At 43.3% G+C, this 27406-nt stretch overlaps 2 protein-coding genes and 1 pseudogene across 4 annotated transcripts in view; all 3 read right to left on the minus strand.

Annotated features, from left to right (window-relative positions):
* Positions 1 to 5190, minus strand: part of SEC11A (SEC11 homolog A, signal peptidase complex subunit) — a 29124-nt gene extending 23934 nt beyond the window's left edge. Inside the window, exon 1 of one of the 2 annotated variants that reach the window (XM_080914192.1) lies at positions 4924 to 5190. In XM_080914192.1, coding sequence (XP_080770318.1) covers positions 4924 to 4974 — 51 coding nt within the window. In that variant the 5' untranslated portion in view covers positions 4975 to 5190. The remainder of the gene's footprint in view (positions 1 to 4923) is intronic. The other variant, XM_080914191.1, reaches the window with a different exon arrangement.
* LOC308418959 (large ribosomal subunit protein mL37-like) lies at positions 5004 to 27035 on the minus strand (annotated as a pseudogene). Its single transcript has 2 exons — positions 25846 to 27035; positions 5004 to 5324 (listed from the first exon to the last, which is right to left on the minus strand). The product of its transcript is annotated as a large ribosomal subunit protein mL37-like (transcript).
* Positions 27036 to 27190: 155 nt separating this feature from the next.
* Positions 27191 to 27406, minus strand: LOC308418747 (large ribosomal subunit protein bL33m-like). The gene has a single exon (XM_080914226.1). It carries the CDS (start codon positions 27403 to 27405, stop codon positions 27208 to 27210), a length of 198 nt encoding a protein of 65 aa, XP_080770352.1. The 5' UTR covers position 27406; the 3' UTR covers positions 27191 to 27207.

The raw sequence follows: 27406 nt of genomic DNA on the forward strand, positions 1-27406 counted from the left end.
TATAATACTGAGTGTCCTGGAACTTGTTTTACACACCAAGCTGGTCTTGAACTCAGAGATCTCCCTGCCTCTGCCTCTTGAGTCCTGGGATTAAAGGCATGTGCCACCACCATTCCCAGCTCTCAGTTTAATATTTTTAAAAATCTGGGTTTAGTTCTCGGCTTGGGTATGGGGATGGGGATAGAGATGGAGACAGGACACATAGGACAAAATAAGAAAAAGTAACAAAAATGTTTAAGTTTGCTGGGTAGGATAGCTCATGTTTATAATCTTGGTAGAGACTAATGTGGGGAGATTGTAAATTTGTGATAAGCCTGAACAACATAAGGAGAACAAGCTATTAAAAGAATAATTAAAAAACTGTAAACTAATAATGGCTTAATCTTGTGATGTTCAGAACCCTTGAGAGGTTCTGAAAGGACAGCCAACATGAACCTGAGGCCAGCCTGGGTTACCTAGAGTGTTGCAGACTAACCCAAGCTACAGAGTGAGCCTATGTCTCAAAACAAATTAAAAAAAATAAAACAAAACCCAACAACAATAATAATCCACAGGAACTAGGAAAGTGACTCAGAGGGTAAAGTAAGGTCATGAGTCCTAAGTTTAGACCCCTAGCACTCACATAAACAAACACACAGTGTTTGCCTGTAACCCTAGTACTGAGAAAGCAGAGACAAAATAGATCCTGGGCCTCACTGACCAACCTTTCTAGATGAAACACAGATCTCCAGGTTCAGTAAAAAGATCTGTCAAAATCAAGGTCGTTTTGTGCAGAGGCCACAAGTGTAGCTACCATGTCCAGTCAAAGAAGCTTCTCTTTATGGCAAATGGAGACCACCACAGAAAACCATGACTGGACACCACAGAGCCGAGCACCAGCCATGCATCTGCAGCCTAGCTCCTGCATCTATGGCTCTTAGAACACGACAGAAGAGGGGTGAAAAGACTGTAAGAGCTAGAGTTCCAGGGAGCCTGTCATCAAAGTCTCTCCTATAGATAGCTCTATAAACGGGACCAGAATAGACCTGTTAAGAAAGTTGGAGAGATGGCTCAGCGGTTAAGAGCACTGACTGCTCTTCCAGAAATCCTGAGTTCGAATCCCAGCAACCACATGGTGGCTCACAACCATCTGTAATGGGATCTGATGCCCTCTTCTGGTGTGTCTGAAGACAGCGACCGTGTACTCACGCAATAAATAAATAAATACATCTTTAAAAGAAAGAAAGAAAGAAAGAAAGAAAGAAAGAAAGAAAGAAAGAAAGAAAGAAAGGCAGAAGGGGAAAGTTCTGAGGAGTCCCACCCTTAGATAAAGAACTACAGGCTACTAATGACTTCTGGAGGAATAAGAGTTGCTCTCTCCTAGAGTTGAGCCCCCTTATCAGTGTCCAATGTAGAGTGGCCAGCCTTTAAACCATACACACCACCAACAAAAAGAGTCAACAGGTTATATTTATATCTATTTGTGCATATGCATGCATATACACACATGTATGTTTGTAATGATAATATTAAAAGAAAAAGAAGCTATTAACTTAAAAGTAGAAAAAACAAGAAGGGCTTGAGGAAAGGTACCTGGGAGGAGCTGGAAAAGGAAATGGAAGGGGAAAGTAATCTAATTCTATATCAGATAAAAACATTAAAAAGATAAAATGAATTAAAAGGATTTAAAAAATGGTCCATAATTTTAAGTCTTTCTATCCAAGTAATTCCATATAGATGCATTATAGATCCACCCAAAATTTACCATTGTTTCTTAATATGGAAATATGTAACTAAAGTGGTAATAGCCCATGTTAACCCTTCACATCCCCAAAGAAAGAAAAAGATAATTGGTTCGGGGGAGATAGGTGTATAAATCAGGTAAGATTTGTGATTAGCATGCTTGAGGCCCAGGAATCAATTTCTACCGAAATCAAAAAGAAATTAATATAATTATATTATATTAATAAAAATTATTAATGTCCTAAATTCATCACTCTATTTTATTAGCTCACTGTCACCTATGCTTTTCTATTGTCTACAAAGTAAAAATTAGTTGTGTGTGGCTGTCTTTTCTTAATTCCCCTTCCATGACATGCTAATGACATGATAGTATCCTTTTTAGTATTTATATCATAGAAATAGGTAAACTCTACAAATCTGGGATCTGTGGATTAAGAAAAGCCCTAGCTGGTGTTGGAGAGATGGCTCAGTGGTTAAGAGCACTGGCTGTTCTTCCAGAGGTCCTGAGTTTAATTCCCAGCATCCACATGGCAGCTCAACAACTGTCTGTAACTCCAGTTCCAGGGAATCTGACACCATCACAGACGTACATGAAGTCAAAACACCAATGCACATAAAATAAACATTATAAATCTTAAAAAAGTAGTAAGCAAAGAAAAGCCCTAGTTAAAAGGTGATCTTGGGGTATGTGTGTATCTATGAAGAAATGGCTCAGAGAATGAAGATGTTGGGCTGATTTCCAGGACCCATAGGATGGGAAGAAGAAAACCAAATCCCAGAAGTCATCCTTTAACCCTTTAATTCTGGATACACACACTCCAAGCCCCCAATCTCCATTTTCAAAGTTCTGGGATTGCAGGTGTGTACAACCATGGGTTTCCAGTTTTAAGGCTTGTATTTGGTGGTTTGATTAGTTAGTTGGTTGGTTTTTTTCTCTTTTGGGGACAATATTGTGCTTTTAATTACATGCCAGCCTTCAATTATGTTGCCTAGGTTGGCTTAGCCTTCCAAATGCTGGGATTATAGATGGGTACTATTGTGCTTGGTTCAAGGAAAAGCTGTGTCTTTCAAAAAGCCAGGGGCAAACAACAGCACTCAACTGGTAAAGGAGCTTGCTGCCAAGCCTGATGACCTTAGTTCAACCCCTGGGCCACTGGCAGAAAGAACTGATTCTGACAAGTCAACTTAACTTCCACATGTAGGCCATGGCACACTCATACCATACACATATATGCACACACAAGATAATGTACTTTAAAAAGGAGGGAAGGGCACTAGCCAGATAAATCAGCTTGTAAGCTTATGGACCAGCTATGCTGGGGCGCTCGAAATAACAGAAACAAGTGAGACCCTGCCTCAGGAAGGTGGTAGAGAACCAACTCCCAAAAGTTGTCCTCTGTCACATGTAGTCTGTAGCTATGCATACCCACATTCACACACACTCAATAAATAAGTAAGCTGGAGACACAGCTTAGCAGTGGAGAGCACGTGCTGCTTTTGCAAAAGACCCAGGTTTGGTTTTCAGCATCCACATGTCAGCTCACAACTGTAAATCCAGTTCCACAGAATCCAGTAACTTCTTTTGATCTCACCCAGCAGCAGACATACACATGGTGAACACACACACTTTTTCAAAAGAAAAAAAAATTAAAAACCAAGGGTTACAGGTGTCATTTACTGGTAGAGTACACACTTAGAAAACTGCAGGACCAAGTTGGGGTTGGAGGTAGTGGCATATGCTTTTACATCCTAGCACTCGGGAGGCAGAGACAGGCAGAGTTCCAGGCTGGCCTGGTCTGCAGAAGAGTTCAAGAGGAAAAGAAGTCCTGTCTCACAACAAGCAAAGAACATGAAAGGCCCTGGGTATGATCCCCAGAAATACGCATACAAAAATTTCTCTTCTGGAAATGGAATAAGGGGAAGGAGGTGTCACCCGGTCAGGCAATATATATGCCTTCAATCCCAGTATTTGGATGGCAGAGGCAGAGCAGGAGACAGGCAGGGTGGGTCTCTGATTTCCAAATAGAAATCTGGTCTATATACAAGGCCTTATTTTGGGGTGGGGGGGAAACGAAAGGGGAAAAAAGTTTTCCCAGATGGGGATATATATACTCAGTGACAGATCGCTTGCCTAGTGCTAGGCATGATTCTCAGAACTACATTTGAAAAACAAAGAAACTGGAAAAAGAAAAAAGAAAAAAAGAAAGAAAGAAAATATGGCTTTTTCCCCTGATAGGGTAAATGTAGCACTCAAAGGCAAAGGCAGGAAGGCGTCCAGTTCAAGGCCAGCGCAGCTCTGGTGGCCTGTGATGAATGCAAGGCCCTGGGATTGATCCCCAGCACCCAAATAGGAGTCCATACAGGTGACCTACTCTTTAAAGCCGTTCTGCCTGGAATGTCTACAAATCTGTATGTATGTCCAAGAAGAGACGGACCTATTTTCTTTCTGTGTAATAACGAGAGACATTGCAAAACGAATATCCTATCCCCCCAAAAACAAATCTTTAAATGAGACAATTCTTACTACCAAAATGCTCAGGGGTGGGAGGAGAGAAAAAGGTTAATTGCTACCAGGACTTTTGGTTCAGGAGACAAAAAGGTGACAGTGTTCTCAATACCTTTTAGCACCTGAGCTAAAAGACAAGAGAGCAAGAAATAAGAATAAAATCTGGAGACTTACTTTTCAAGATTTCTGTCCCACCATTGTCATCTGTCAAAGATTCAGAGGATTGTCACCTTTCTGCTAAGGAAACCAGCACACAAGTGATAAAACTGATTCAACTCCCGAGCTTAGAGTGACCCAAGTTAAAATGGATGAAGTCCCGTGAGGGAATGAAAGCAACAAAACGGCTCTTGTGGGACCTGCAATGGCTATCCCCAGAGCCCCACCAGAATCGGTTAAGTCCTCCGCCTTAACAGTGTTCAAAACTCTCATTTACAAAGCGCCCTACCTACAGTTTTCACTCACGCCCCTGCCCCCTTGGGAGGAAGGGATCGCAAAGGTTCGCCTTCCCTCTCGGTCCCCCGAAACTGGTCCTATGAATGAGGGCAAAGAAGCCTTGGCTACAGAGTGCATATAAAGAAATGATCCATACAGGCAACGGACCCACGCAGGCCCTCAATCCAGCTCAGAGGTCCGCGGGGCCCCCGCAACGGCAAAGGGACTAGAGTAACCCTGGCAGAGGGAGCGGCCAATCTCACCTGCCTCTTGTTCATCCGCCGCACATCATCTAGAAAGTCTAGAGACAGCATGGTGAGATGGAGAACGCGACAACTAGCAGCTAAGCGGGCGCGACAAAATCACCGAGAGGAACCGCTGCCACACGGGCCGGGCTCACAGTGGACAGGGACCCCTGACGCCTGCACTTCCGCTTCCGGGGCGGGAGCAGGTGAAGCCCCTCCCTTCTTTGCGGAGAATGGACAAAGACTGAACCTCCCAGAACAGCCCAGGCCCTGGCCTTGTCAAAGAAGGATCGAGCGTACTCCAGCCGAGAACCGGCTGACGGCTTCTTTCTGTGCTCAGTCCGCGCGGCTACTCGGGAAGGCGGTGACCCTAGGTTAGATATGCCCACAGCATGCGGAAGGCGGGCCCCCGGACAGGCCTGGCCAATCGGAAGCCGAGTCTGCGCCAGCGCAAAGTTGGTGTCTTCCTGCGTGCTGCTGGGACATGGGTGTGGCCCGGGACGTGTTGCCTAGCTGTTTGTTCTCAGGTAGAGCACGCTGCGGTTCGTTACCGGAAGCTGTGTCTGAAAGCATTGTGTACACACACACACACACACACACACACACACACACACACACACACACGTCAAATGATCTTAAGATGCCGTAGTGTCTTGAGGGCACTAGTGGTGCAGGTGACCTCAATTGCTTTGTATCCTGACACTTGGATATGAGCCTCAATTGCTTTGTATCCTGACACTTGGATGTGAGCCATTTATTTGACCCGCAAATTTTTCACAGGGGCGGAGATTAGAAATGACATCATTGCCATGGGATTTCTTTTGGTGGATGATAGATGTACAGTTCCGTGTATATACTAAAACCCTTAAATTGCGCACCTTGATGAACTGTATGGTTTGTGAATTATATCACAATAAAGTAGGTGTGAGAATGGAAAAGAAACCGTTGATGTCTTGTTCACTGTTAAATCCCCAGTGGTGACCGCATAGCCCGAATATATAAGGCACAAAATCAGTACTTGAATTTAAAGAGGAAAAGAGAGAAAGAATATCTTCAACTACTAGTAGAAACCTCATATTTACTGAGATGGTAAATGAACTATTTGGAATCTCCAGGTTAGAAAGCATTATGAAAGAAAATACATAAAAACTCCATGGAGTAACCTATAGGTACCCCATCTTCCATAACAGTACCAGATATGTGTATCAGAATGACTTACTCATTAATAAATGTTGATTGTGGTTCTCGATAAAATTCTGGCTAGTAGAAAAACCTTCATAATACTTGTCAGTGTTAATTTCAACCTAAAGTTCAAATTTTGTGGGTATGAGCTTTTGTCCCTTTCTTGTGTAGCTTGAAGAGCCCCAAGAGCAGCTTATAGCCTGTGGATGCAAAAAGGTGAATATTTTTTATTGTTTTGTTTTGAGACTGACCTCATTGATTTTTTTTCTGGCTAGCCTGGGACTCTCTGGATGTGTAGAAGAGGCTAGCCTTGAACTCATAGGATCTGCCTGCTTTTGTCTTTTAAGTGCTAGGACTAAAGGTATGCACTACCATGCCCACAAGCACTGGGCTCTTTAAAAGTCACATTGATGACTGATTGATTGGGGAGGAGCTTGCACATGCTGCAGTGCCCATGTGTGGTTCTGAGGGCAACTTTAAGGAGTCAATTTTCTATTTCCATCATGGGCAATCCCAGGAATTGAACTCTGGATGTCAACCTTGGTGGCAAGTGACTTAACCTGCTCAACTGTTTCTACAGTCCAGCTACTGAACTTTTAAACTCAGGAAAATAGGTATAGTAAATCATTGACCAAGAATCTAGCTTAAAGATGACTGCTCGCTGATCCACAAGTCTGTTGTTTTCTGGTGCGAGCTGAATGAAAACATGCTAATGTGGGATATGATAAACCTCTAGGAAGCAAGTTTTATTAAACAGGTAATCTTTTTTTGGTTGTTGTTTTGTGTTTTGTTTGTTTTATTAGATACTCTGTATTTACATTTGAGATGTTATCTCCTTCCCCCCTTGCTCCCATTCTCCCTCCCCCTCCATTTGCTTTTACAAAAGTGCACTCCCTTCTGATCACACTCTCCACCCCATTGCCTTGGCATTCCCCTACACTGGGAAAACATGCCCTCCCTGGACCAAAGGCCTCTTCTCACATTGATGCCGCCAGATACTGGTATCTTCAGCTACATATGCGACTGGATTGTCTCTTGATGTATGCACAAAGGTTGATGTTTTAGTCCATGGGAGTTTTGGAGGGTTTGGTTGGTTGATAAAGTTGTTCTTCCCATGAGTAAACAGGTGATCTTGATGACATTTGGTCAAACAGCAGCCTAAGTTAGCTGTGGTGGGGTACAAACTTCCTTCGCACTGCTTAGAAGCCAAAACCAGAGGATCACCAGGAATTCAGCTGAGCCTGGGTCCCACAGTGAGAAGGGGGAGGCAGAAGAGGAGGAGAGTAGAACCATAAAGCTGATGAAACTTGAGTGTCTTTAAAAAGAAGAAAAAGAAGAAGAAGAGGAAAAGGGCCTTTGATAAGGCTCATCAGATAAAAGTACTTGCAGCCTAACAAACTGACCTCTGACCTCAATCCCCAAGTTGTTCTCTGACCCTCTACAAGTGCTCCATGGAACCTACGGGAGTGCACATGCACGTACATGTGCACACAAAATAAACTAGTGTAAAAAAACATGCTGGTAATTAGAACGGACTTTTTTCCGTTGTTGTTGTTTTTTCAAGATAGAATTTCTGTGTGTAGCAGCTCTAGCTGTCCAGAATTAGCTTGCTCCCTGTAAACCAGGCTGGCCTTAAACTCAGAGATTCCTCTGCCTCTGCCTATCGAGTGCTGGGATTCAAGGCATGTGCCACCATCGCCCAGCAAGAACAGACTTTTCTAAGGCAGGAAAGTACCAATAGTGGTTCTTAATATATCATTCCCAGGATTCCTTCACAGCGATCAGAAAAGTGTTCAATACTAAAACACCAGCCTGTAGGATTCACTTTTCAGAGCCAGCATAGGAACTGATCCCGGTGTTCTTATCAAGAAGCTTTTAATACCAGTAGCAAGGTTAATGATAAACATGCTTAACAAGAAAACAAAATAATCTTTCTGGCAAAATTCCTTTACCAAAAGATACTGTTGGCCATTACACACAGGCATGACATAGAACAGACCTCAACCTGTCAGCTGTGATCCTTTGGGGGGGGGGGTTGAATGAACTTTCACAGGGGTTACCTAAGACCATTGGAAAACACAGATGTTTACATTATGATTCATAACAGTAGCAACTGTTATAAAATAGCAATGAAAATAATCTTATGCTTGGGAGTCACCTGATGATGAGGAACTGTATAGGGTCACAGCCGTGGGAAAGTTGAGTACCACAGATACGAGCATGTCATAGCAGTTTCCTAGGTTGCTATTGATATAGAGAGTTACCCATTGTGCTAGGCAGAAAATTAGCCAGCATGATAGATCCTTCTTCTTCTTTTACAGTTACCTGCTAAATTAGGTGTCTGTATCTCTACAACGAACAGGTCCTAAAAACTGGGCAACTCAAGGGGCCGGAGAGACAGTACTTACTGATCCTGCAGAGGACCTGTGTTTGCAACTTTGCACACATCAGGAGGCTCACAATTACCTGCAACTCCAGTTCCAGGGGATCTGTTGGCCTCTGGCCTCTGAGTGCACCTGCACAAATGTGAACATTAACTCATGTAGGCACACACATGCACATAAAATAATAAATGTTTTTTAAACCAACAACTTAAAATAATTTTTTTTGGTCTCAGAAACTCAGAGCCAGCACAGTTGGATGGTTCCTGGCTGAAGGCCATTCATGAGTGATCCATTTCCAAGCTCTGCTTGGATGATTATGTGTAGTTTTCTGTCCTTCCCCTGTTGTTGGACTGGATAATCATTTCCTGATTGCTTAAGAATCCAGGCTCCCAAAGTTTCTCACCATGTGGCCTCTCCGTTGGAGCATTTTCAACAATATGAAGGCAGATACAAGCTTTTGGTTAGGTTTGGCTTAGGAGTCTCATAGCTCAAGCTCACCTGAATTTACCATTCCATGAGTCCAGGCTGGTCTCAAGCTCATGATCCTTCTGCTTCTGCCTTCTCAGTGCTGGGCTTACTGATGTATACCATGATAGCTAGCCATGCTAGGCTTCTTTATTTCATTTGATATCAACAAGTCATGTGTGGTGGGTAGAGTTTAGCTACAGCCCTAGGATTCAGGAGGCCCATGGAGAAAGACAGAGGTCAAGGCCAGCTTAGGCTACAGAAGGATTCCTGTCTCTGTGCAATTAAATAATCTGTATATCGGGTGCTTTCCATAGCAAAGCTGTTGGAAAGTTAATGGTCTATTACCCAATGGTATGGCCTTCAAATGGGTGATAGTTAACCACCTGAGAGTGATGCTCCAGTTTTTCTGATCGATTATCTGATACCTGAGTTGACTCTGGTACTTCTTAGAGTGTTTCATGGGATAAGGTTTTTTGCTTGTAATGTTCTTCATCTTCCTTCTCTTCCTCCTTCTTCTCTTCTTCTTTTCCTTCTCCTCCTTTTTCTCCTTCTCTTTTTTCTTCTTGGAACATGGAATCTCCTGTATCCCAGGCCAGCCTTAATTTTAAAACCTCCTGCCTGTGCCCTCCCCCAGCCTCACAAATGTGAGTCCTGGGATCACATATGTAAGGCATCATGATTAGGATTCCTGTTACATGTTAATGTGGAGGGATTTTTGGATCTGTTAGGAGTCACTCCCTTTATTTGAATCTACATCGAACTAGCTTTTTGTGGAGATATGGAAGGAATGCAGGTGCTACTGTAAGTGCCAGTGCTTACTTATTGGGTCAAGAGTACCTGATGTGACCGGGGAGAAATGATTCTTGAGCAGGCACAGGTTGGAGGGGTCACGGCAAGACTGAGACTGTGGTAAGTTTATTGCAAGCTATCAGACTTTTTATACCTTTTTATATAAAGACTTTTCATATACAGAAACAATATAATGGCAGTTGCCAGGATCAGTGCAATGGTAGTTGACAGAATACTATGATGTTTGCAAGCTATCCAGAGTATACTAGACTAAGGTCTAAGACCAATTGTCCTGTTAAACTTCTATATGCTTCATTGACTTCTAAGAAAACACAGAGTAGCCTGAATGCTTCACTGCCTGAGGGAGTGCCTCTCTTTCACAGAAACCAGAGGCACACAGTGCCCCAGGAGCCATGGACTCTAACTTGAAAAACATGACACATGCCTCTCAAGGCAGCTAGAGCAGGCCAGCTCCATGGCTCCTTGAATGTTAATGAGTGATTTGGGTCTTTTGTCTTTCTTAATTCAGCTCAGAGAAGGATCTCAATATGTAGTCCAGGTTGAGCTTGAACTCCAGTGCTCCAGCAATCCTACCTCAGCCTCTCCAGTGGTTGGGGCTACAGGCATGCATGGCCACTCCCAGGACATGGTTTGGTTTCCATGGTTGTGAGTTTCATCTCCGTAGTTATTCTGATTCAACTGGTACTGATGAGTCTCCTGAGATATGGAACTTGGAATGCAAAAACTGGGAGCATTCTGAACAAATCAGGATGTGACAGTTAGGGACAAAAAGAAATAGACTCAAGTTCTCAACCATTATTTGTTAAAAGCATGGCATACGGAGCTGGGCATGGTGCCGAAAACCTTTGATACCAGCACTTGAAAGGCAGAAGTAGGTAAATTTCTTAGTTTGAGGCCAGCCTGATCTATAAAGTGAGTTCCAGTACAGTCAGTCATGACTATAGAGAGAAACCCTGTCTCCAAAAACAAAAACAAAAAAAGCATGTTATGTATTTCATCTGTCTCCTATCTTCACTGCAGACTAGACTGGATTTGGAATCACCTCTGGGCATGTCTCTCAGAATATTCCTAGAGTGCTGAAACTAAAGGCATGCACTACCACCACCATAGGGCACCAAATATTTCTTATAAAATGTTTATCCTGGGGCTTTATTGGTCTATAATTCATGTATAGTAAAATGCATGACTAGTGTGTGTGTCTATATGACCATAATCTACATCCTTCTTTAGATTTAGTTTTCTTTTTATTTTTAAAGAATTTATTTATTTATTTTATGTATATGAGTACACTGTAGCTGTCTTCAGACACACCAGAAGAGGGCACTAGATCTCATTGCAGATGGTTGTGAGCCACCATGTGGTTGCTGGGAATTGAACTTGGGACCTCCAAAAGAACAGTCAGTGCTCTCAACTGCTTGAGCCATCTCATTACTGCTTAGATTTAGTCTTCTTTAGCTTTCTTTATTTCTAAAATTATATTTATTAAATATATATATGTGAGTGTGTGTGTGTTTGCCTTCTTGTATATAAGTGTAGTGCATTGTGCCTGGTGCTTCTGGAAGTCAGAAAGCAGTGTTGAATCCCATGAAGCTGGAGTTACAAGCAGTTCTGAGCTGCCATGCTCATACTTGGGCCAGAACCCAAGTTCCTTGCAAGAGCACTGAGCACTCTTAGTTGTTGTACCGTCCCTCCAGCCTCCTGTTTACCAATGTGTGTCTGTATAGTTATGTGAGTACACATGTGTGGTGGGGTACTTGAGACTGGAGATTGCCATCCGGTGTCTTCCTCAATAACTTCTCCTCATTTTTCAGGTACTGAGACATGGAACTTGCTGATTGTCTAAGACCAATGACTCACAGAGCTCCTCCTACTCTGGATTATAGCTTCACCATATTCAACTTTTTGCATGGGCACTGGGGATCTGAACGCTGGTCAAGCTTGTGTGCCAAGTATTTATTCACTGATCTATCTCTCTTCCAAGACCATGGTCCCCCCTCCCTTTTTAAAATTTAATGTATGAGCGCTCTGCTGCCTATACATCCGCCTGCCTGAAGAGGGCATCAGATCTCCCTATAGATGGTTGTGAGCCACCATGTGGTTCCTAGGACTTGAACTCAGGACCTCTGGAAGGGCAGCCAGTGATCTTAACTGACAAGCCATCTCTCCAGCCTCCATCCTTAGCTTTTTAAACTGAGGGTCTGGACTCAGATCCTCATGCTTAAGCAGCAGGTACTGGGCATCTCTCTAGCCCTTCAACAGTTTTACGCTAATGATTCTTAGGAAAAAAAATACAGTGTACCACCACCACCCAGCTGTATTTTAGCATTATTTGAATTCTATAGAATTCTATAGAAAGGAATATTGTCTCTATATAGTCAATCTTCATAGTGATTTTTTAAATTGTATTGAAAAAATTTTGTTTAAAGATTTATTTATTTATTATACATAAGTACACTGTAGCTGTTTTCAGATACACCAGAAGAGGGCATCAGATCTCATTACAGATGGTTGTGAGCCACCATGTGGGATTTGAACTCAGGACCTCTAGAAGAGCAATCAATGCTCTTAACCAGTGAGCCATATCTCCAGCCCTGATTTTTTTTTTAATCTTTAAACATTTTGTCTGCATATGATGTGTGGGGAGGCACATGCCACACTGAGATGTGAAGTCAGAAGACAACTTTTCTGAGTAACTTCTCTCCTTTTACCTTTAGTAGATGTCTTTCTTATCATTTCCACTGCTGTGAACAGACACCAGGACCAAGGCAACTCTTCTAAAGGACAATATTTAATTGGGGCTGGCTTACAGTTTCAGAGGTTCAGTCCATTATCATCATGGCAGGAAGCATGGCAGTGTCCAGACAGACATGGTGCTGGAGAAGGAGCTGAGAGTTATGCATCTTGATCTGAAGGCAAGGAGAGACTGGCATCCCCAGGCAGCTAGGAGGAAGCTCTCTTTGCCCACCCCCACAGTGACACACTTAACCCCAACAAGGCCACACAGTGCCACTCCCTGGGCCAAGCATAGTCAAACCACCACATTCTACTCCCTGGCCCCCATAGGCTTGTTCAAGCACATGAGTTTATGGGGGCCATTCCTAGCCATAATGAGAAATACAGTTAGTTCAAAACTTTCCGTAGTCTACAGCAGTCTCAGTAATGTTTAAAAGTCCAAACTCAAAGTCTCTTCTGAGATTCACTCCTTAACTGTAATCCCCTATAAAATCAAAATAAAGCAGATTGCATACCTCCAGCACCACAGGATATACATTACCATTCCAAACTGTCATCGTGAGGAAGCTCAAAACCCAGCTGGACAAACTCCAAATTCTACATCTCCATGTTTGATGTCCAGCTCCTTTCAGCTTTGATGACTGCAACACGTGTCTTTCTCATGGGCTGGATCTACTTCCTGATAACAGCTTTTTGTGGCTGGTGTCCCATGGATCTGGCATCTTTAATATCTTGTGGTATCAAGGACTGGGATATTGCTGTGATAGGTCAGACCATGTCTTTGTTTGGGAAAATGTGGATTTGGGGACTTTGGAAAGCAGTGGAATCCTTTAAGTGGAACTTAACGATGCATCTCAGTAATAATATGGAAGACACTGTTGCTGAGAGTAATTTGAACTGTGAGGTCCTAGCTCAAGATGTTTCCAAGGAGAATTTTAGTATATGGCCTAGAGGGTGTTTATGTAATATTTGGGCAAAGAGTATGGCTGCCTTTTGCCTTTGTCTAAAGAGTCTACCTCAGGATAAGGCAAGGAGATTTTGATTAATTGAATTGACAAAGAATATCTCAGAAAAGCCTAGTTTAGACTTTGTCCTCTGGTTACTCTCATGAAGAGCATTTTGATCAAGCATAGCAAGTTTAGAAAGGAAGAATGAAAAATGTTCAAGTAATAAAAGGGCACCAGGAAGTACAATGAAGCTAAATCCTGTGTTCAAGGATTTTAAATGGAATTAAGGGAGTGGTGACCTTGGGGCAAGATTCCACCCAGCTAAACTTGTGCATTTGCAGTTGTGTGAGGGAGGGTTTCGTCATGTTAGGCATTATGTTGTTGTTATGGCCTGGTTGGGTTTTTTCATTTGAACAAAGGGAGATTTTTGACTGTGTGTCAAATTGTCAAGGAGCCATGTTCCAGTCCCAGCAAGCAGCAGAACTTGACAGCTTCAGCCATGTAACTCTGGCTTTAGAGTCAAGAACAGAAGGGGCTATGGAACAGCTGATGCTGGTCAGCTGGAGCTAAGAAATTAGTGCTGATTAAGAAGAGACCAATATTACTGAGGTGAAATCTTCTGGGAAACGTTTTCTGAGAGCACAAAGAAGCTGTGTTCCAGAGGTAACTAAGGTTGTACTTCATGCTGCAGCTGAACTTGGTAATGTGTAAGTCACCCAGGTGGTACTGTTTTTAAAGAGTAACTGAGGTTTGGCACGGTGAAAGTCCAGAAAAGACCACTGGTGAAGGAGCAGCCTTGGTTTCAGTTGATGGTCCAGGACTGAAGGGGTCATGCAAAGGATCTGAGGCTTGGCACCATGAAGGGAGCCAGTGAGAAGCTACTGTGAAGCCTGGTTGCAGTGGAAGATTCCAGCGAACTGGAGATGCCAGCACCATGAGATGACCACCACAGTAGGTTTCAGCCAAACTCGGGTTGCCAAGCTTACATGCCAGTCACCTTTGCCTGCTCTGGATTGGCATGTGTATGTGTACAGCAATGAATCAGCATGTATTTGTATATGGTAATGAATCAGCACGTGTGTGTGTGTGTGTGTGTGTGTGTGTGTGTGTGTGTGTGTGTGTGTGTGTAATGGAAGGGTCAGTGTCACACTAGTCTCCTGCTGGGCCATACTGCTTGTTGAAGAAAGAAAGTCACCTGAGTTCTTCAGGAGAGCCTTTGTGAATGAGGAAGGCCTATAGGTAGAGTAGAGGCCAAGGATACAGAACACTTCACCCTCTCTGTTCCATTTAACTGGGACCTGGACCTCCTTTTCTGATGAGATACACCTCTCACCCCCGCTTTCCTTTTCTACAATTCCAATCCTCCTTTTGAGCCCTTATATCTAGTAGCAGAGGGCTGACTCCTGATGTCCCTCTAGTTAGCTTTAGGCATCTTATAGGAATTGATTGCTTTTTTTGAGTCACCCCTGGAAATGTGACTAGGTAGTCTGGTTATGAATTCCTCTTTTTAAAATGTTTTATTTAAACACATTTTTTGTTTTTATTTCTGTTTTGGTTTTGATTTTTTTTTTAAGACAAGATTTTCTCTGTGGAAACCTGGCTGTCCTATAACTCACTGTGTAGACCAGACTGGCTGTGAACTCAGAGATCCACCTGCCTCTGCCTCCCAAGGACTGGGATTAAAAGCACGAGCCACCAAAGCCCACCTAATTATGCTTTCTTTTTCTCTTTTATTTGTTTGTTTGTTTGTTTGTTTGTTTCATGTATGTGATTATACTGTTGCTGTCTTCAGACACATCAGAAGAGGGCATTAGATCCCATTACAGATGGTTGTGAGCCTCCACGTGGTTGCTGGGAACTCAGAACCTCTAGAAGAACAGTAAGTGCTCTTAGCTGCTGAGCCATTTCTCCAGGCTTAGTTATGAATTTCTTAATTCAATCATATTCAGGGATATGATCATTAGCAATCATGAGGCCTCATGAGCTTTATCCATTTGACATTAGCATGTGTGTTGTTCCTGTCATGCTCAGGTGGTCAAGCTAGTGAGACTTCATAGGTGTAGCTTCTGACACAATCTTACAACAAACATCCCCAGCCTCTGACTCTTATCTTTCCCCCTCTTTCACAGTGATCCCTGATCCTTAGGTGCAGAAGTTGTGAGGTAGATATATCTGTTGGGACTGGGCTCCACACTCTGCATTTTGATCGGTTATAGTTTTCTGTAATGGTCCTTGTCTATTACAAGGAGAAGTGAGGGTTGAAGACTACACTTACCTGTGGGTATAAGAACAAATGCTTAGAAATAGTTAGAGATTAGGCTGTTTTAGTAAAGTGGTAGTTATAAGTCTCTAAGTTGTATGACTTCACTGACCCTGGGTAGTTGGCTAGATTTGCAGAGCTGATGTAAAAGAACAAGGTTTTTAGGGGCTCTGAGACTTTTCCAAAACACCCCATTCTTAGAATGTGAGACCCTAAAGATACAGAAATGGTTAAAGTCAGACTTAGAGACTTTCCAGTCATCCCAAGGCTATGAGATCCTGCCTGTGCCTGACAAATAAAAACAATGACCCAGAGTAATTCTCAGGAAAAAAAAACACAGAATATACTGACTGATAGCCACTTGGTCCTCTAGAAAGCCCTAGCTAGGGTCCTGATGCATGTCATAATTAACTCATGCTCTAATCACCCAATTCTGAGAAACAAAACAAGGGCAAAACCCCTCAAGGTTTTGAAATATATAAACCAGGTTCTGAAAATGTAAAAACAAAGTTTTTGTGGACAAGTCAAGCTTTACTGACCAAGCTGAGTTAAGACAAAACAAAAATGACTGCTTTACGGAAAAAAAAAAAAGAGAGAGAGAGAGAGAGAGACCCTCTACCCCTGCTGTTGATAAATTCTGAGAAAACCCACCAAGAGTCAGCTTGACGCTGCCTGACCACCAGTTCCTCCCCCCTTGGAAATTTTTTCAAGCCAGCCCTTTCCAAGGACAAACACAAAAACTAGGTGAAAGAAAAAAAATGACTAACTCAGCTAAGAACATCCCCTTGAGCAGGGCTAGCCAATAACTAATTTTTGTCCTAAGATCTACCAATGAGAGTAAACCAATTACTCTGTTGCTGAAATCTGCCAGCTAAAAAGTATAAAAGATACATGCTTTTTGAGCTCACGATTGACTATCCCTGCAAGGATGAGGAACCCCATGTACATGGAATAAAAAGCTCTTGTTATTACAGTGGTCTATCGCCTAATTGTGTTCTGTGGGTCGTGCTCCTGAGCTAAGACTCCTCGGGTTCTTACAACAGAACCAGTTGTGATTTTTCCTCTTGTTGAGTCATAGGTTCAGTTAGAGAGCTGTTGGTTACCACTAAGGTATGTGTGCCACTACTGCGTTCTTATTGTTACTATCCCATGGTGGTCAGTGTTGTGGTTCATGTGTATTGTAACTGTCACTGTCCCAGGGTGGTGAGTGTTATGGTTCATGGGTATTGTAACTGCTACTGTCCTATAGTGGTCACTGTTGTGGTATGGTACCTGGATAGGACTGTTGGTTGCTTTCCTTCTTTGGAAGTTTCCATGGTACATTCTGATGCCATGGAAATTAGTCCTAAGAGAGGGGGCTTTTGGGTCAAATTCTGCTTGGGGCCTATACTAGCTGGTTTTGTGTGTCAACTTGACACAAGTTGGAGTTATCACAGAGAAAATGGAGCTTCCCTTGAGGTAATGCCTCCATAAGATCCAGCTGTAAGGCATTTTCTCAGTCATTAAGCTGGGAGAGCCCAGCCCATTGTGGGTGGTGCCATCCCCGGGCTGTTAGTCCTGGGTTCTATTAGAAAGCAAACTAAGCAAGTCAGGGGAAGCAAGCCAGTAAGCAGCACTCCTCCATGGCCTCTGCATCAGTTCCTGCCTCCAAGTTCCTGCCCTGTGTGAGTTCCTGTCCTGACTTTCTTTGGCAATGAACAGCAATGTGGAAGTGTAAGCTGAATAACCAACCCCCACTGCCCCAACTTGCTTCTTGTCAAAACTTGTCAAATGATGCATGGTATTTAGAAGGAATATATAGTCCAACAGACAGTGGTGATGCTGGATGGTATTGGTATATTACCATTCTTTACTGGTCATCATTTTTCATGCCTTCATAGAGAGAAATGCACCAAAAACTTCTGGTGGTATTTTGGTGGTTTCTTGCTGCTTCCTTAGACTCAGGCCAATTGACAAAGTAAGTGGAAGTTTCTGGATATGTCAGCTGATACAGACTCACATGGTGTTTTACTAAGACACTCACATCGTGTTTTTGCTGAGGCAAGACCCATGGGAGGACGTGTGATGTTTAGAGGGAGTGTAAATAGGACTCAGTGGAGAGTGACAAGGAGCTTTACAATGCTCATCTTAGTCTTTGTTGATCTTCACTTCATTGAGAGAGACGTGGCAGAGAACTTCTCCTGGCGTCCCTACTAGTCTTGATCACTCCGGCTGACTCATGCAGATTTGGCAGAGGCCTGGCTGTTTCTGCTGGATCGTGCCACCGCTGCTGACTCTTGTGACAAATGGAGACTGGAATCACCCCAAGGAACTACTTCTAAACAGTATACGTCAGAACCTCTCAGATTCTTCTGGATCAGCCTATGGTGGTTGATTCATGAATGGTGTTTGCAAGTGAAGTGAGCTGTTGCTGCTGCTGCTGCTGCTTGTAAACTGAACTGCTGATATCCTCACAATGCAGATTAGATTTGCTCCAAAGAACTATTTCTAAATAGGTCCACATCCTCTGCCCTATTAACTTTTTCTTTCCACTACCTCTGGTGGGTGGTGGGCTAAAAGAGACCTTAAAGCATCTTTAAAACCCTTATTAAAAGTAGTTTTAAAGAAAAGAATCTAAGGCTACAGTGTCTGAAGTGCATGGTGTCTTTAGAAGTAGGGAGTTAACTTTCTATCTCTGGGCTTTACCTCCCCACTCCTCCAAACACATACACACACCAAAATCTTATTTAAAAAATACCATCTAAGAACTTTGATTATTCAACAAACCTCTTGGGATTTTTACAAAATGCTTATAAATGTGAGAATTCTCTATTTGCCTCTCTGAGACAGAGTCTCACTCTGCAGACTAGGCTGGCTTGGAATTTTCTTTATAGAGCAGGCCTGGTGATTCTTGGTGAATTCTTGGTAATTCTCCTGCCTCCGTTTCCCAAGTGCTAGGATTATAGATATGAGCCCATGTGCTTGGTATTGTTTGAGATTGCTTAACTTCCCACTAGGCCACCCTTTCTTCTCTTTGGACTTATAAATGTTTATGTGTGCATGAATGTTTTACCTGAAGAATATATGTGACTATGTGAGTGTCTGTTGGATCCCTTGAAATTGTTGTTTGTATGTTTATTTTGTTTTAAAAATAGATTCTCATGTAGCCCAGGCTGGTTACAAATTCTCTATAGAAGAGGCTGGTCTTAATCTCCTGGTCCTCCTAAGTGTTGGGTCACTGGTATTGACCACTGTGTTTGGTCTTCTTTGGGTTTTAATTATCTCTCCTGTCTTTCTGCCTAAGACAAGGTGTCACTCTTTGGCCTTGGCTGGCCTTGAACTCACAGAGATATGCCTCCTGAATACTACTATTAAAGGTGTGCCCCACCAAGTCTGAGGAGTGTAGGGTCCTTAAGACTTGATCAAATATTTTATTGTTTGTTTCTTAGGATTACCCAACTTCTCACCACCACCCCTGCCACCCACCCACACACATAATGCCCCCAGACAACGTTCCCCTGTAGCTCTGACTGTCCTGGAACTTACTCTGTGGGCCATGAGTGCCTGGAAACTCACAGAAGAATGCTTGACTCTGCCTCTGGAGTGCTGGCATAGAAGGTCTGCATCACCACCACCTGGCAGCATTGCCAAACTCTTAATGGCTACCAAAATAGATACTTGAACTCAAAATAACAGCTTTCAGTTTCAGTTGTTAATGAATTGACCCTTAGAGAAGAGCCTAGAAGCTTGGTGACTTCTTAAGACATCGGCCTAGTATAACTTTGCAGTGGATGGTAGGTGGGTATATTACGGAACATACACCACTTCCCTGCCTTCCCTGTCTCAGCACTGAGGATTTATTTTAGGGCTGTGGGCTTGGTAGACAAATCCTCTTTCCTTGAGGTACACTTATCTATTTTTTTTTATTATTTTAAGATGGGGGGTGTCTCCCTAAATTGCCTAGGCTATCTCAAACTTAGAAACCTTCTTTTCAGCTTCCTGAGCAGCTGAGATCAAAGGGATGTGGCCACCATGCTTGCTTGTTGCTCTTTTCTTTCTTTCTCTTTTCCTTCCTTCCTTTCTTTCTTCTTGTTGTTGCTCTTTCCTCCTCCTCCTCCTCCTCATCTTCCTCCTTCTTCTTCCTCTTCTTCTTCAGTGATTTTTGAAGCAGGGTCTCACTGTATAGTTCTGGCTGTCCTAGAACTCCCTTTTTAGGCCAGGCTAAACTCAAACTCACAGAGATGCTCCTGGTTCTGCCTCCTAAGTGCTGAGATTAAAGGCATTCACCTCTACTACCTACTACCTGGCAACTTGTTATTTCCTTTTTGTTTATTTAATTGAAATTTAATTTGGTATTTACATAGAATTAGGAAAAGTCCTTCTTAGAGGGGTGGTGTCAATGTCATTAATTGTCAGAATGTCAGAGTGTAAGCACTAGTAGCAGTCCCTGGTACATCACAAGGAAATCACATGTGGAATTTTGTTTTGAGCTGCACTATTCACCCACAGTTGCAGTCTTGAATATCCAGCAATCACTCTCTGTCCATTGAAACTGGGAAATCCAGAATACAGTGCTTTCTAAAGCTTAAAGGCTTCTCTTTGCTATTCTCCCTTAATATTTTGCATATTGATACGATTCTGTGGACCTAAACCCATTCTTCATTCTCATAGGCATATGTGACTATGGAAGAGAGAAGTGTAGCTCTTCCTCAGTGGGTTGTCTTCAAGAACAGAGTCTAAACACAGGGACAGAAACTTCCTGGAAAACACAGTGCTCTGGTTTCTTTCTATTGCTCTAATACAATACCCTGACAGGAAAGCAATGTAGGAGAGGAAAGACTTCACGTTTCTTATAGTTCCAGGTTATTGCTCATCACTAAGAAGGCAAGGCAAGAGGCTGGAGAGATGGCTCAATGGTTAAGATCACTGACTGCTCTTCCAGAGGTCCTGAGTTTAATTCCCAGCAGCTGCATGGTGGCTCACAATCATCTGTAACAGGTTCTGATGCTCTCTTCTGGTGTGTCTGAAGATAGCTACAGTGTACTCACATATGTAAAATAAATAAATAGATCTTTGGGGAAAAAAAGGCAAGGCAAGAACTTGAGTAGCTAATCACACTACATCCACAGTCAAGAACAGAGAGAATTAAGTGTACTCATGTTACCTGCTTGCTCATGCTTAGTCAGCCTCCTAATCTCTTCCACAGCCTACTAGGATCTACTGCTCAGGGAATGGTGCCACCCACAGTGGCAATTGACCATCAAGACCATCTTCCACAGATTCTCCCGCACACCTATCTGATCTAGGTAAATCCCTCAGTTGGGACTCTCTTTTCATGGGATTCTAGGTGGTAGCAAATTGACAGTTACAGCTAATCATCACACATGGGTTGGCTGGCACAGTGTGGCTGGTGAAAAAGTCATTAATAACAAATGTGGAATTTATTATAGGAATAATCTTGTATATTGTGGGAGAAGTTCGAGAGTCAGAGTTGTCATTACTGGGCTCAGTGGCCACAACTGTAATCTCATCATTCTGCAGCAGGGGGATTATCATGTTCAAGGCCAGGCTGGGCTTCATAATGAGCCCCAACTAGCTCTTCTGAACTGCTGGTGTGCACAGGTGGGTAAGTCCATGCCTCCAGGAAATCTGAGCACGCATGTGCCTGCTGATGTAGGGCCTGAACGGAGAGCAGGGAAGCTTTGCTAATCTGACTTAGCTGGAAGAGGTAGACATAGGGCTGCAGAAAGCAAGGACAACCTGGATTCTACAAGTGCCTCACAGTGTGCTTACTCCCTGTAACCACTGTGACCTTCAGACAAGATCACAGCTTCCCTTCCACCTCCCAGAGATTGGCAGACTGCCCTTTTGGGGCAGATTTAACTCAGAACCATAGAGCAAAGGGGACTTGGGAAGCTATGTTGATTTACCCAAATTAACTAAGTACAAAGCTGTTATAGCCTGACCTTTGTCACCTTGGGAGCTAGTCACACCTGTTTGGCTCTTAACTCTCACATGAAAATGAAAGCAGTTAGGTTTCTAATAGAATGTAACCTTTGTTTCTGCAATTGATTACATGGTCATAGCTGTTTTCTTCTGCAGTTCTGGGCAAGAAGGTAAATTTGCCGTCGTTTCTTTCCTGATAGGGTATCTTAGTTAGGGTTTTACTGCTGTGAACAGACACCATGACCAAGACAAATCTTATAAAGGACATCATTTAATTGAGGCTGGCTTACAGGTTGAGAGGTTCAGTCCATTATCATCAAGGTGAGAGCAGAGCAGCATCTAGGCAGGCATGTGCAGGAGGAGCTGAGGGTTCCACCTCTTATTCCAAAGGCAGCTAGGAGAACACTGCATTCCAGGCAGCTGGGATGAGAGACTTAAAGCCCATGTCCAAAATGACACACTTCCTCCAAGGCCACACCCATTCCAACAAGGCCACACCTCCAAAGAGACATTGCCTCAAAGAATAAGGTAAAAGAGCCACTGAGGAAGATTCCTGTAGTGGGGATAGATTGGAACTTCTGATCCCCCTGCCTCCATCTCCCCAGTGCTGGGTGTGTGTTATCATACCCAATTTATGCATAGCTGTAGTCTAACCCAGGGTTTGTGCATGCCAGGCAAGTTCTTCACCAACTGAGCCCAGCCCTGAGTAGTTTTTGAGACAGGGTCTCACTGTACAGTCCAGGCTGGCCTGGAATTGGCATTCTCCCTGCTTTAGTCTCCCAAATGGGAAGGTTACAGACATGCTCTGCCTTGCCTAGCTGAAAGGAGCTTAAACATTAAATCTATTCCCCCTCACCTCTCTCTAATTTGAGAGAGTCTCATGAAGTCCAGAGTAACCCTTTCACTGGTGAGCCTGTCCTTCCAGCCTCCCAGTGCAGGATGAGAGGTGTGTGGAAAGGTCAGTGTTTCATTGGGCTTAATAACAAATTTTAGAGTTTGACCTTGATTGACGAGGAACTTACTGTCTGTCACTTCTTAGAAAGGGCAGTTCAAGTCTGTGGTGGTTGTACACATGTCACCATTTCTTCCTACTAGCTTGATGTGGCCCAATGGGATGAGGTTGGCTAACTCATTTCTGCCAGTACTCGACTGATAAAAATGGCTTTTGTTGAGAATTTATGTTCATAAGCATGCACATAGGGGAAAGCAGCAGGTAGTAGAAGCTATCTACTTGACTTTTGAGTAAAATCTCTTGGCAGGAAAAGAAGAAGAGGAATGAAAGAGTAACACGTCTGACACTTTGCTCAGACAGGATGTTTGTTTAGCATAGTGTGCTCTTGTCTACACTGTGCCCCAAGGCTAGCTTACTGGTCCTTCTTAAGGAACTAGCAGCTACACAAACACATTTCAGGGCTGCACGTGCTGTTTGGTGCTGCTTGTCAGCTGACTGAATCTAGACTTGCCTGAGGATGTGCCTGTTGGGATTATCTTGACTGAGTTAATGTGGAAAAAAACCTTCTTAATTCTGCTGGGACCATTCCCTAGCCAGAGGATCACATACTACACAAAATGGAGAAGCTAGCTGAATATTTCAAGTCTTCTTTTGTCTCTGTTTCCTGGCTATGGATTGAATATAACCAGCTACTTCAGGCTCCTGCTGTTTCAAGTTCCCCACAGTAAAGGACTGTCCATTTGAATTGTGTGTACTAATAAACCTTTTTAAAACTACTGTAAGTATATACTTTTATGCTTTGTCCTTTTGTCACAATCAGGAAAGAAAACTTACACACTCTCCTAAAAATGCAGATGATGTTGACTAGCTGCATCTCAGAGTGAGCTGCTGTAGTCAGTGTGGTGTTGTGTGTCTGAGGGAAGGGGCACGGGGCAGACCAGTGTAAGGGGGAGAGGAACTTCTTACAGGAACACAGATCTTCATTCCTTTAAAGAAAGTTTTTTCTTCTTTAAAAACTTTATGTGTGTGAGTGTTTTGCATGTACATGTGTCTGGTGCCTACAGGGGCCAGAAGAGAGCGTCTGATATCCAGAACCTGGAGTACAGAAGGTTGTGAGCTATCATGTGGTGTAGAAGTGAATTCTGGTCCTCTGGAATAGCAAGTGCTCTTAACCACTGAGCCATTTCTCCAGCCTCAAACCTTAAATCTTTAAAGTTACAAATTATTATTATTATTATTATTATTATTAATTATTATTATTATTAAGACAGGGTTTTCCCTGTGTCACACTGACTGTCCTGGAACTCTGAACACTAGGCTGGGCTCAATCCCAGAGCTCCACCTGCCTCTGTCTCCCAAGTGCTTAGATTAAAGGTGTGCACTATCAGACTATTTCTTGACCCCCAATGACAAGTAGGATTCTGATAATGTCTCTTTGTGAGATGAAGATTTTCCAACTTTAAAATGAATGAGTTCTAGGACAGCCTGGTCTACAGAGTGAGTTTCAAGACATTCAGGACTATACACAACCAAGCAATCAAACAAACAAAAAAGAAAAAAGAAAAGGAAAGAAAAAGAAACAGGTGATAAATACTAAATATTCCATAGTTACTAAGAAAGACAAACAGTAGACAAGTACAAGAGAGGCTGAGAAGCAGATTGTTTTAGTGAACGGAATTCGGGAAGATGCTTTGAGGGGTGGTCCCTTCTGGGATGTTAATTTTAAGTTTTTCTTTAAAGAATGTGCCGACAAATTAGTGGTCATACTGTAATGTCAGATGCCTACAGTGGCAGCACTTGGGAGGTGGAGGTGGAGCATCTGGAGTTCAAGGGTAGCTTCAGCTACTTAGTGAGCTACATTAGACACTACTTTAAGAAAAAAAGTCTCAGGACTTTATCAGACATAGTGTTCGACTTGAAACTTTTTGGGTTGTTTGTTTGTTTTGAAACAAGGGCTCACACTTAAGTCAGGTGCTCTTACAATCCACATGTAGGCGTAATTGGCCTCAAATTCATATAGTACTGGCTGGGATTGTAGATTGGGATAGTAGCCTGCCATACAATGGTAGTTATTTGAAACTTAAAATCTTTTTTACTTCACATTTATTTATATTTCCTTAGTTTGATGGTATGGTGCTTTCTTTTTATTTTCTTCCTTAGCTTTATTATTATTATTATTATTATTATTATTATCATTATTATTACAGGTCTCCTGGCTGAGGTAGGCCTGGAACTCAGCAAGCTAGCCTGCTATATCATAAGGAAAATTTCTCATATGTTACTGCTGTTGTTAGAAAACTTTCTAATGCTAAGATTGATTACATATCCTGTTTTTGTTCTGTGCCCTTGGAAACCAATCATGATAAAAGTCAATGGAACTGTTTTGTATAGTTACAAACAATAAGCTTGGATCTGAACCAACCACCCAACAGCACATCCTGTACCTGTGTATAAGCTTTTATGGTAGCAGCTACCTGTGAGTACACTACTGCACCAATGTAAGAAACTATTTGGAATAAGACTTTCATTTCGAGTAGTGGTCCAGTAAAGTTTGAGTTCCGGAGACCTCCCTGTGAACTGACAGCCTACTTGGCGGAAAGAGATGTGTACATGGGTAACAATCATCTTGGCTAGCAAGTTAAGACATGAATGTTAGACAAGGTAAGTCCCCTGCCGCAGATGAATACCTCATCCAATGGGAGCAGGATAAATGTACAACAAAGGCATGTATGTGGAAACCCCTTGTCCCTAAATCCTGATTGGTGGAACAAGTGGCACAGATGTTTGTGGATTTTGGACTTAAAACCCCTGTAGTACTTTAACATAGGTTCATGGTTCTGTTCCTGAGTCTGGACTGTGGCCCCGGTCCACCAGTCCTGGGTGTGCTCAGTAAACTATCTTTGTCTGACTGAGACTGGTGTTTGTGTGGTTAGTGAGGCAATTCTTGTATAGTCTCCGCAAGAGTGCTGACATTTTTTTCTACCTTGTTTCCATCTCTATCTTTACACTAAGTCTTTCAGATTTTTTTAATTTCAATATATTGTATTAAGGCCTATAAAGCATCCAGAGAGATAAGTATGTGATCTCTGTGAAGGACTCTTTCTCTGCACTGTCCCTTCACATCCCCTGGGGCCATGCTGTTGTTTCCTCGGCTTCATTGCACACTGTGGAGTTCAGAATATCTCCTCACCCTCTGTCTTCTCATTTATGAATCGAATTCTTCTTTTGTTTCAAGACTAAGACTTTATTTCCACTAGAACGAGAGAGCTGGAGGCTCACCCAGGCTCCAGCGCCACCGTCCCAAGGACATGAGCTCTTCAGAGGTGTCAGACCCCAGAAGTGCAAGTACAGAGCTAAAAACTTCCTGATTTCCAGCTGGAAATCAACAGGCCCAACAGGTTCCACCACCACCTTTTTTTTTTTTTTTTTTTGACCAGCCGACACCAAAAGTGCCTGTGAAGGAGCTGGTCCGAGTCTGTCCATACCAAATTTTTGACGCCCTCACGAGAAGCCATATTTGTGGTGTCCAATTGCAACACCAGGAACTGGAAGACACGGCCATTGGCGCCCACGCTCTACATGACTATGGGCTGCTCCAAGACTTGGGTTGTGTTCCCATAGGGGAGCCTGGCCTGAGCCAGGGCGTTTGCAAAAGCAAACAGGAGCATCTTAGCCCTTAGCTGTTCTGAAAGAAAGCGCTGCGGCCATAAATTGGCCTTTTCCAGGCAATGCAAGGTGTAAGGATGGGGGTAAGGATAGCCCTCCTGGAATCCTGTATCATTTTTCTCTTCATTAACATGGCACTCTTGAAGATCAATGGTAGGAGATATGGGATAGAAAGTTTCGAGAACATGACTTCTGGTCGCTTCAACCTCCTCTCTAGAGGCAATGGTCGGGAGGGGATCCTTGGCACTCAGTGTGGTACTAGCGGACCTGAAGGAGAAGAGACTCTCGATTTCAGGTGGTGGCTAAGGAGCAGTTTTGGGCAGAGGTCCACCTCACCAGAGAAGGGTGCTTGAGAATCTGGGACTTACACAGCTGTAGGAGGCTGAGTGGGCAGTAAGTCTCTCTCTTGGGAATGTCCTCGGTGGAGTACCAGAGCCTGGCATGAGAGATGATACCCAAAACACGTTGTTCTTGGTTCTCTATGTGATTTGCTGCATCATCAAGACTAAGCACTTTCTTGGGAAGACCCTCTATTAGCTATCTTGCTCTTAGTAAGCCAGGGAGCCTGACTCATACCCTCAAGCAGTTGGCAACGCTGGTGGAAGATGTAGCGGGGTTCTTCCTTGAACAGAGGCTGCTCGTGGATGGGGGGGCACACGGTGGAACCGTGGGTCATTCCAGCCTTGCGGGAAAATCGGCTTGGCCAGCCACGGGACGAAGTGCTGCTTTCCCTCATAGGTAATGGGCTCCATACCAGGGATCTCTTATACCCTGTCCATGGGGCGAGGCTCGGGCTTCCGCATGCAGTGCACACCCCACTCATACGCCCCGTGTTCGGGGCTCCGTAGCCCCCAAGGCCGAGACTCCCAGAACCAGCTAGTGCCCGGATGCCAAGGCCATACTGACTCAGTCTTTACAACACTGCTACCTGGATGCTGCCATCTTTGCCCCTCAAATTCATTTTTAATCTACTACTCAGAGGCAGCGTATTTTCTTCTGTTCTACAACGAGAACTTTTTTGTTCACAATTGGATCATAGTGCAGAAGGGTCAGCTTCTCTCGGGGTCGGCTTCTCTTGTAGTTGAAGGAGAAACCTGTCCCAGCTTGGCTCGCCAGTTTCACCAGAATAGTTTTTGACTTGCTCTTGGCAAAAGAGACAGCAGAGAACAGCATG

Source organism: Micromys minutus (genome assembly GCF_963924665.1).
Source record: "Micromys minutus genome assembly, chromosome: 3".
NCBI classification, from domain to species: Eukaryota; Metazoa; Chordata; class Mammalia; order Rodentia; family Muridae; genus Micromys; species Micromys minutus.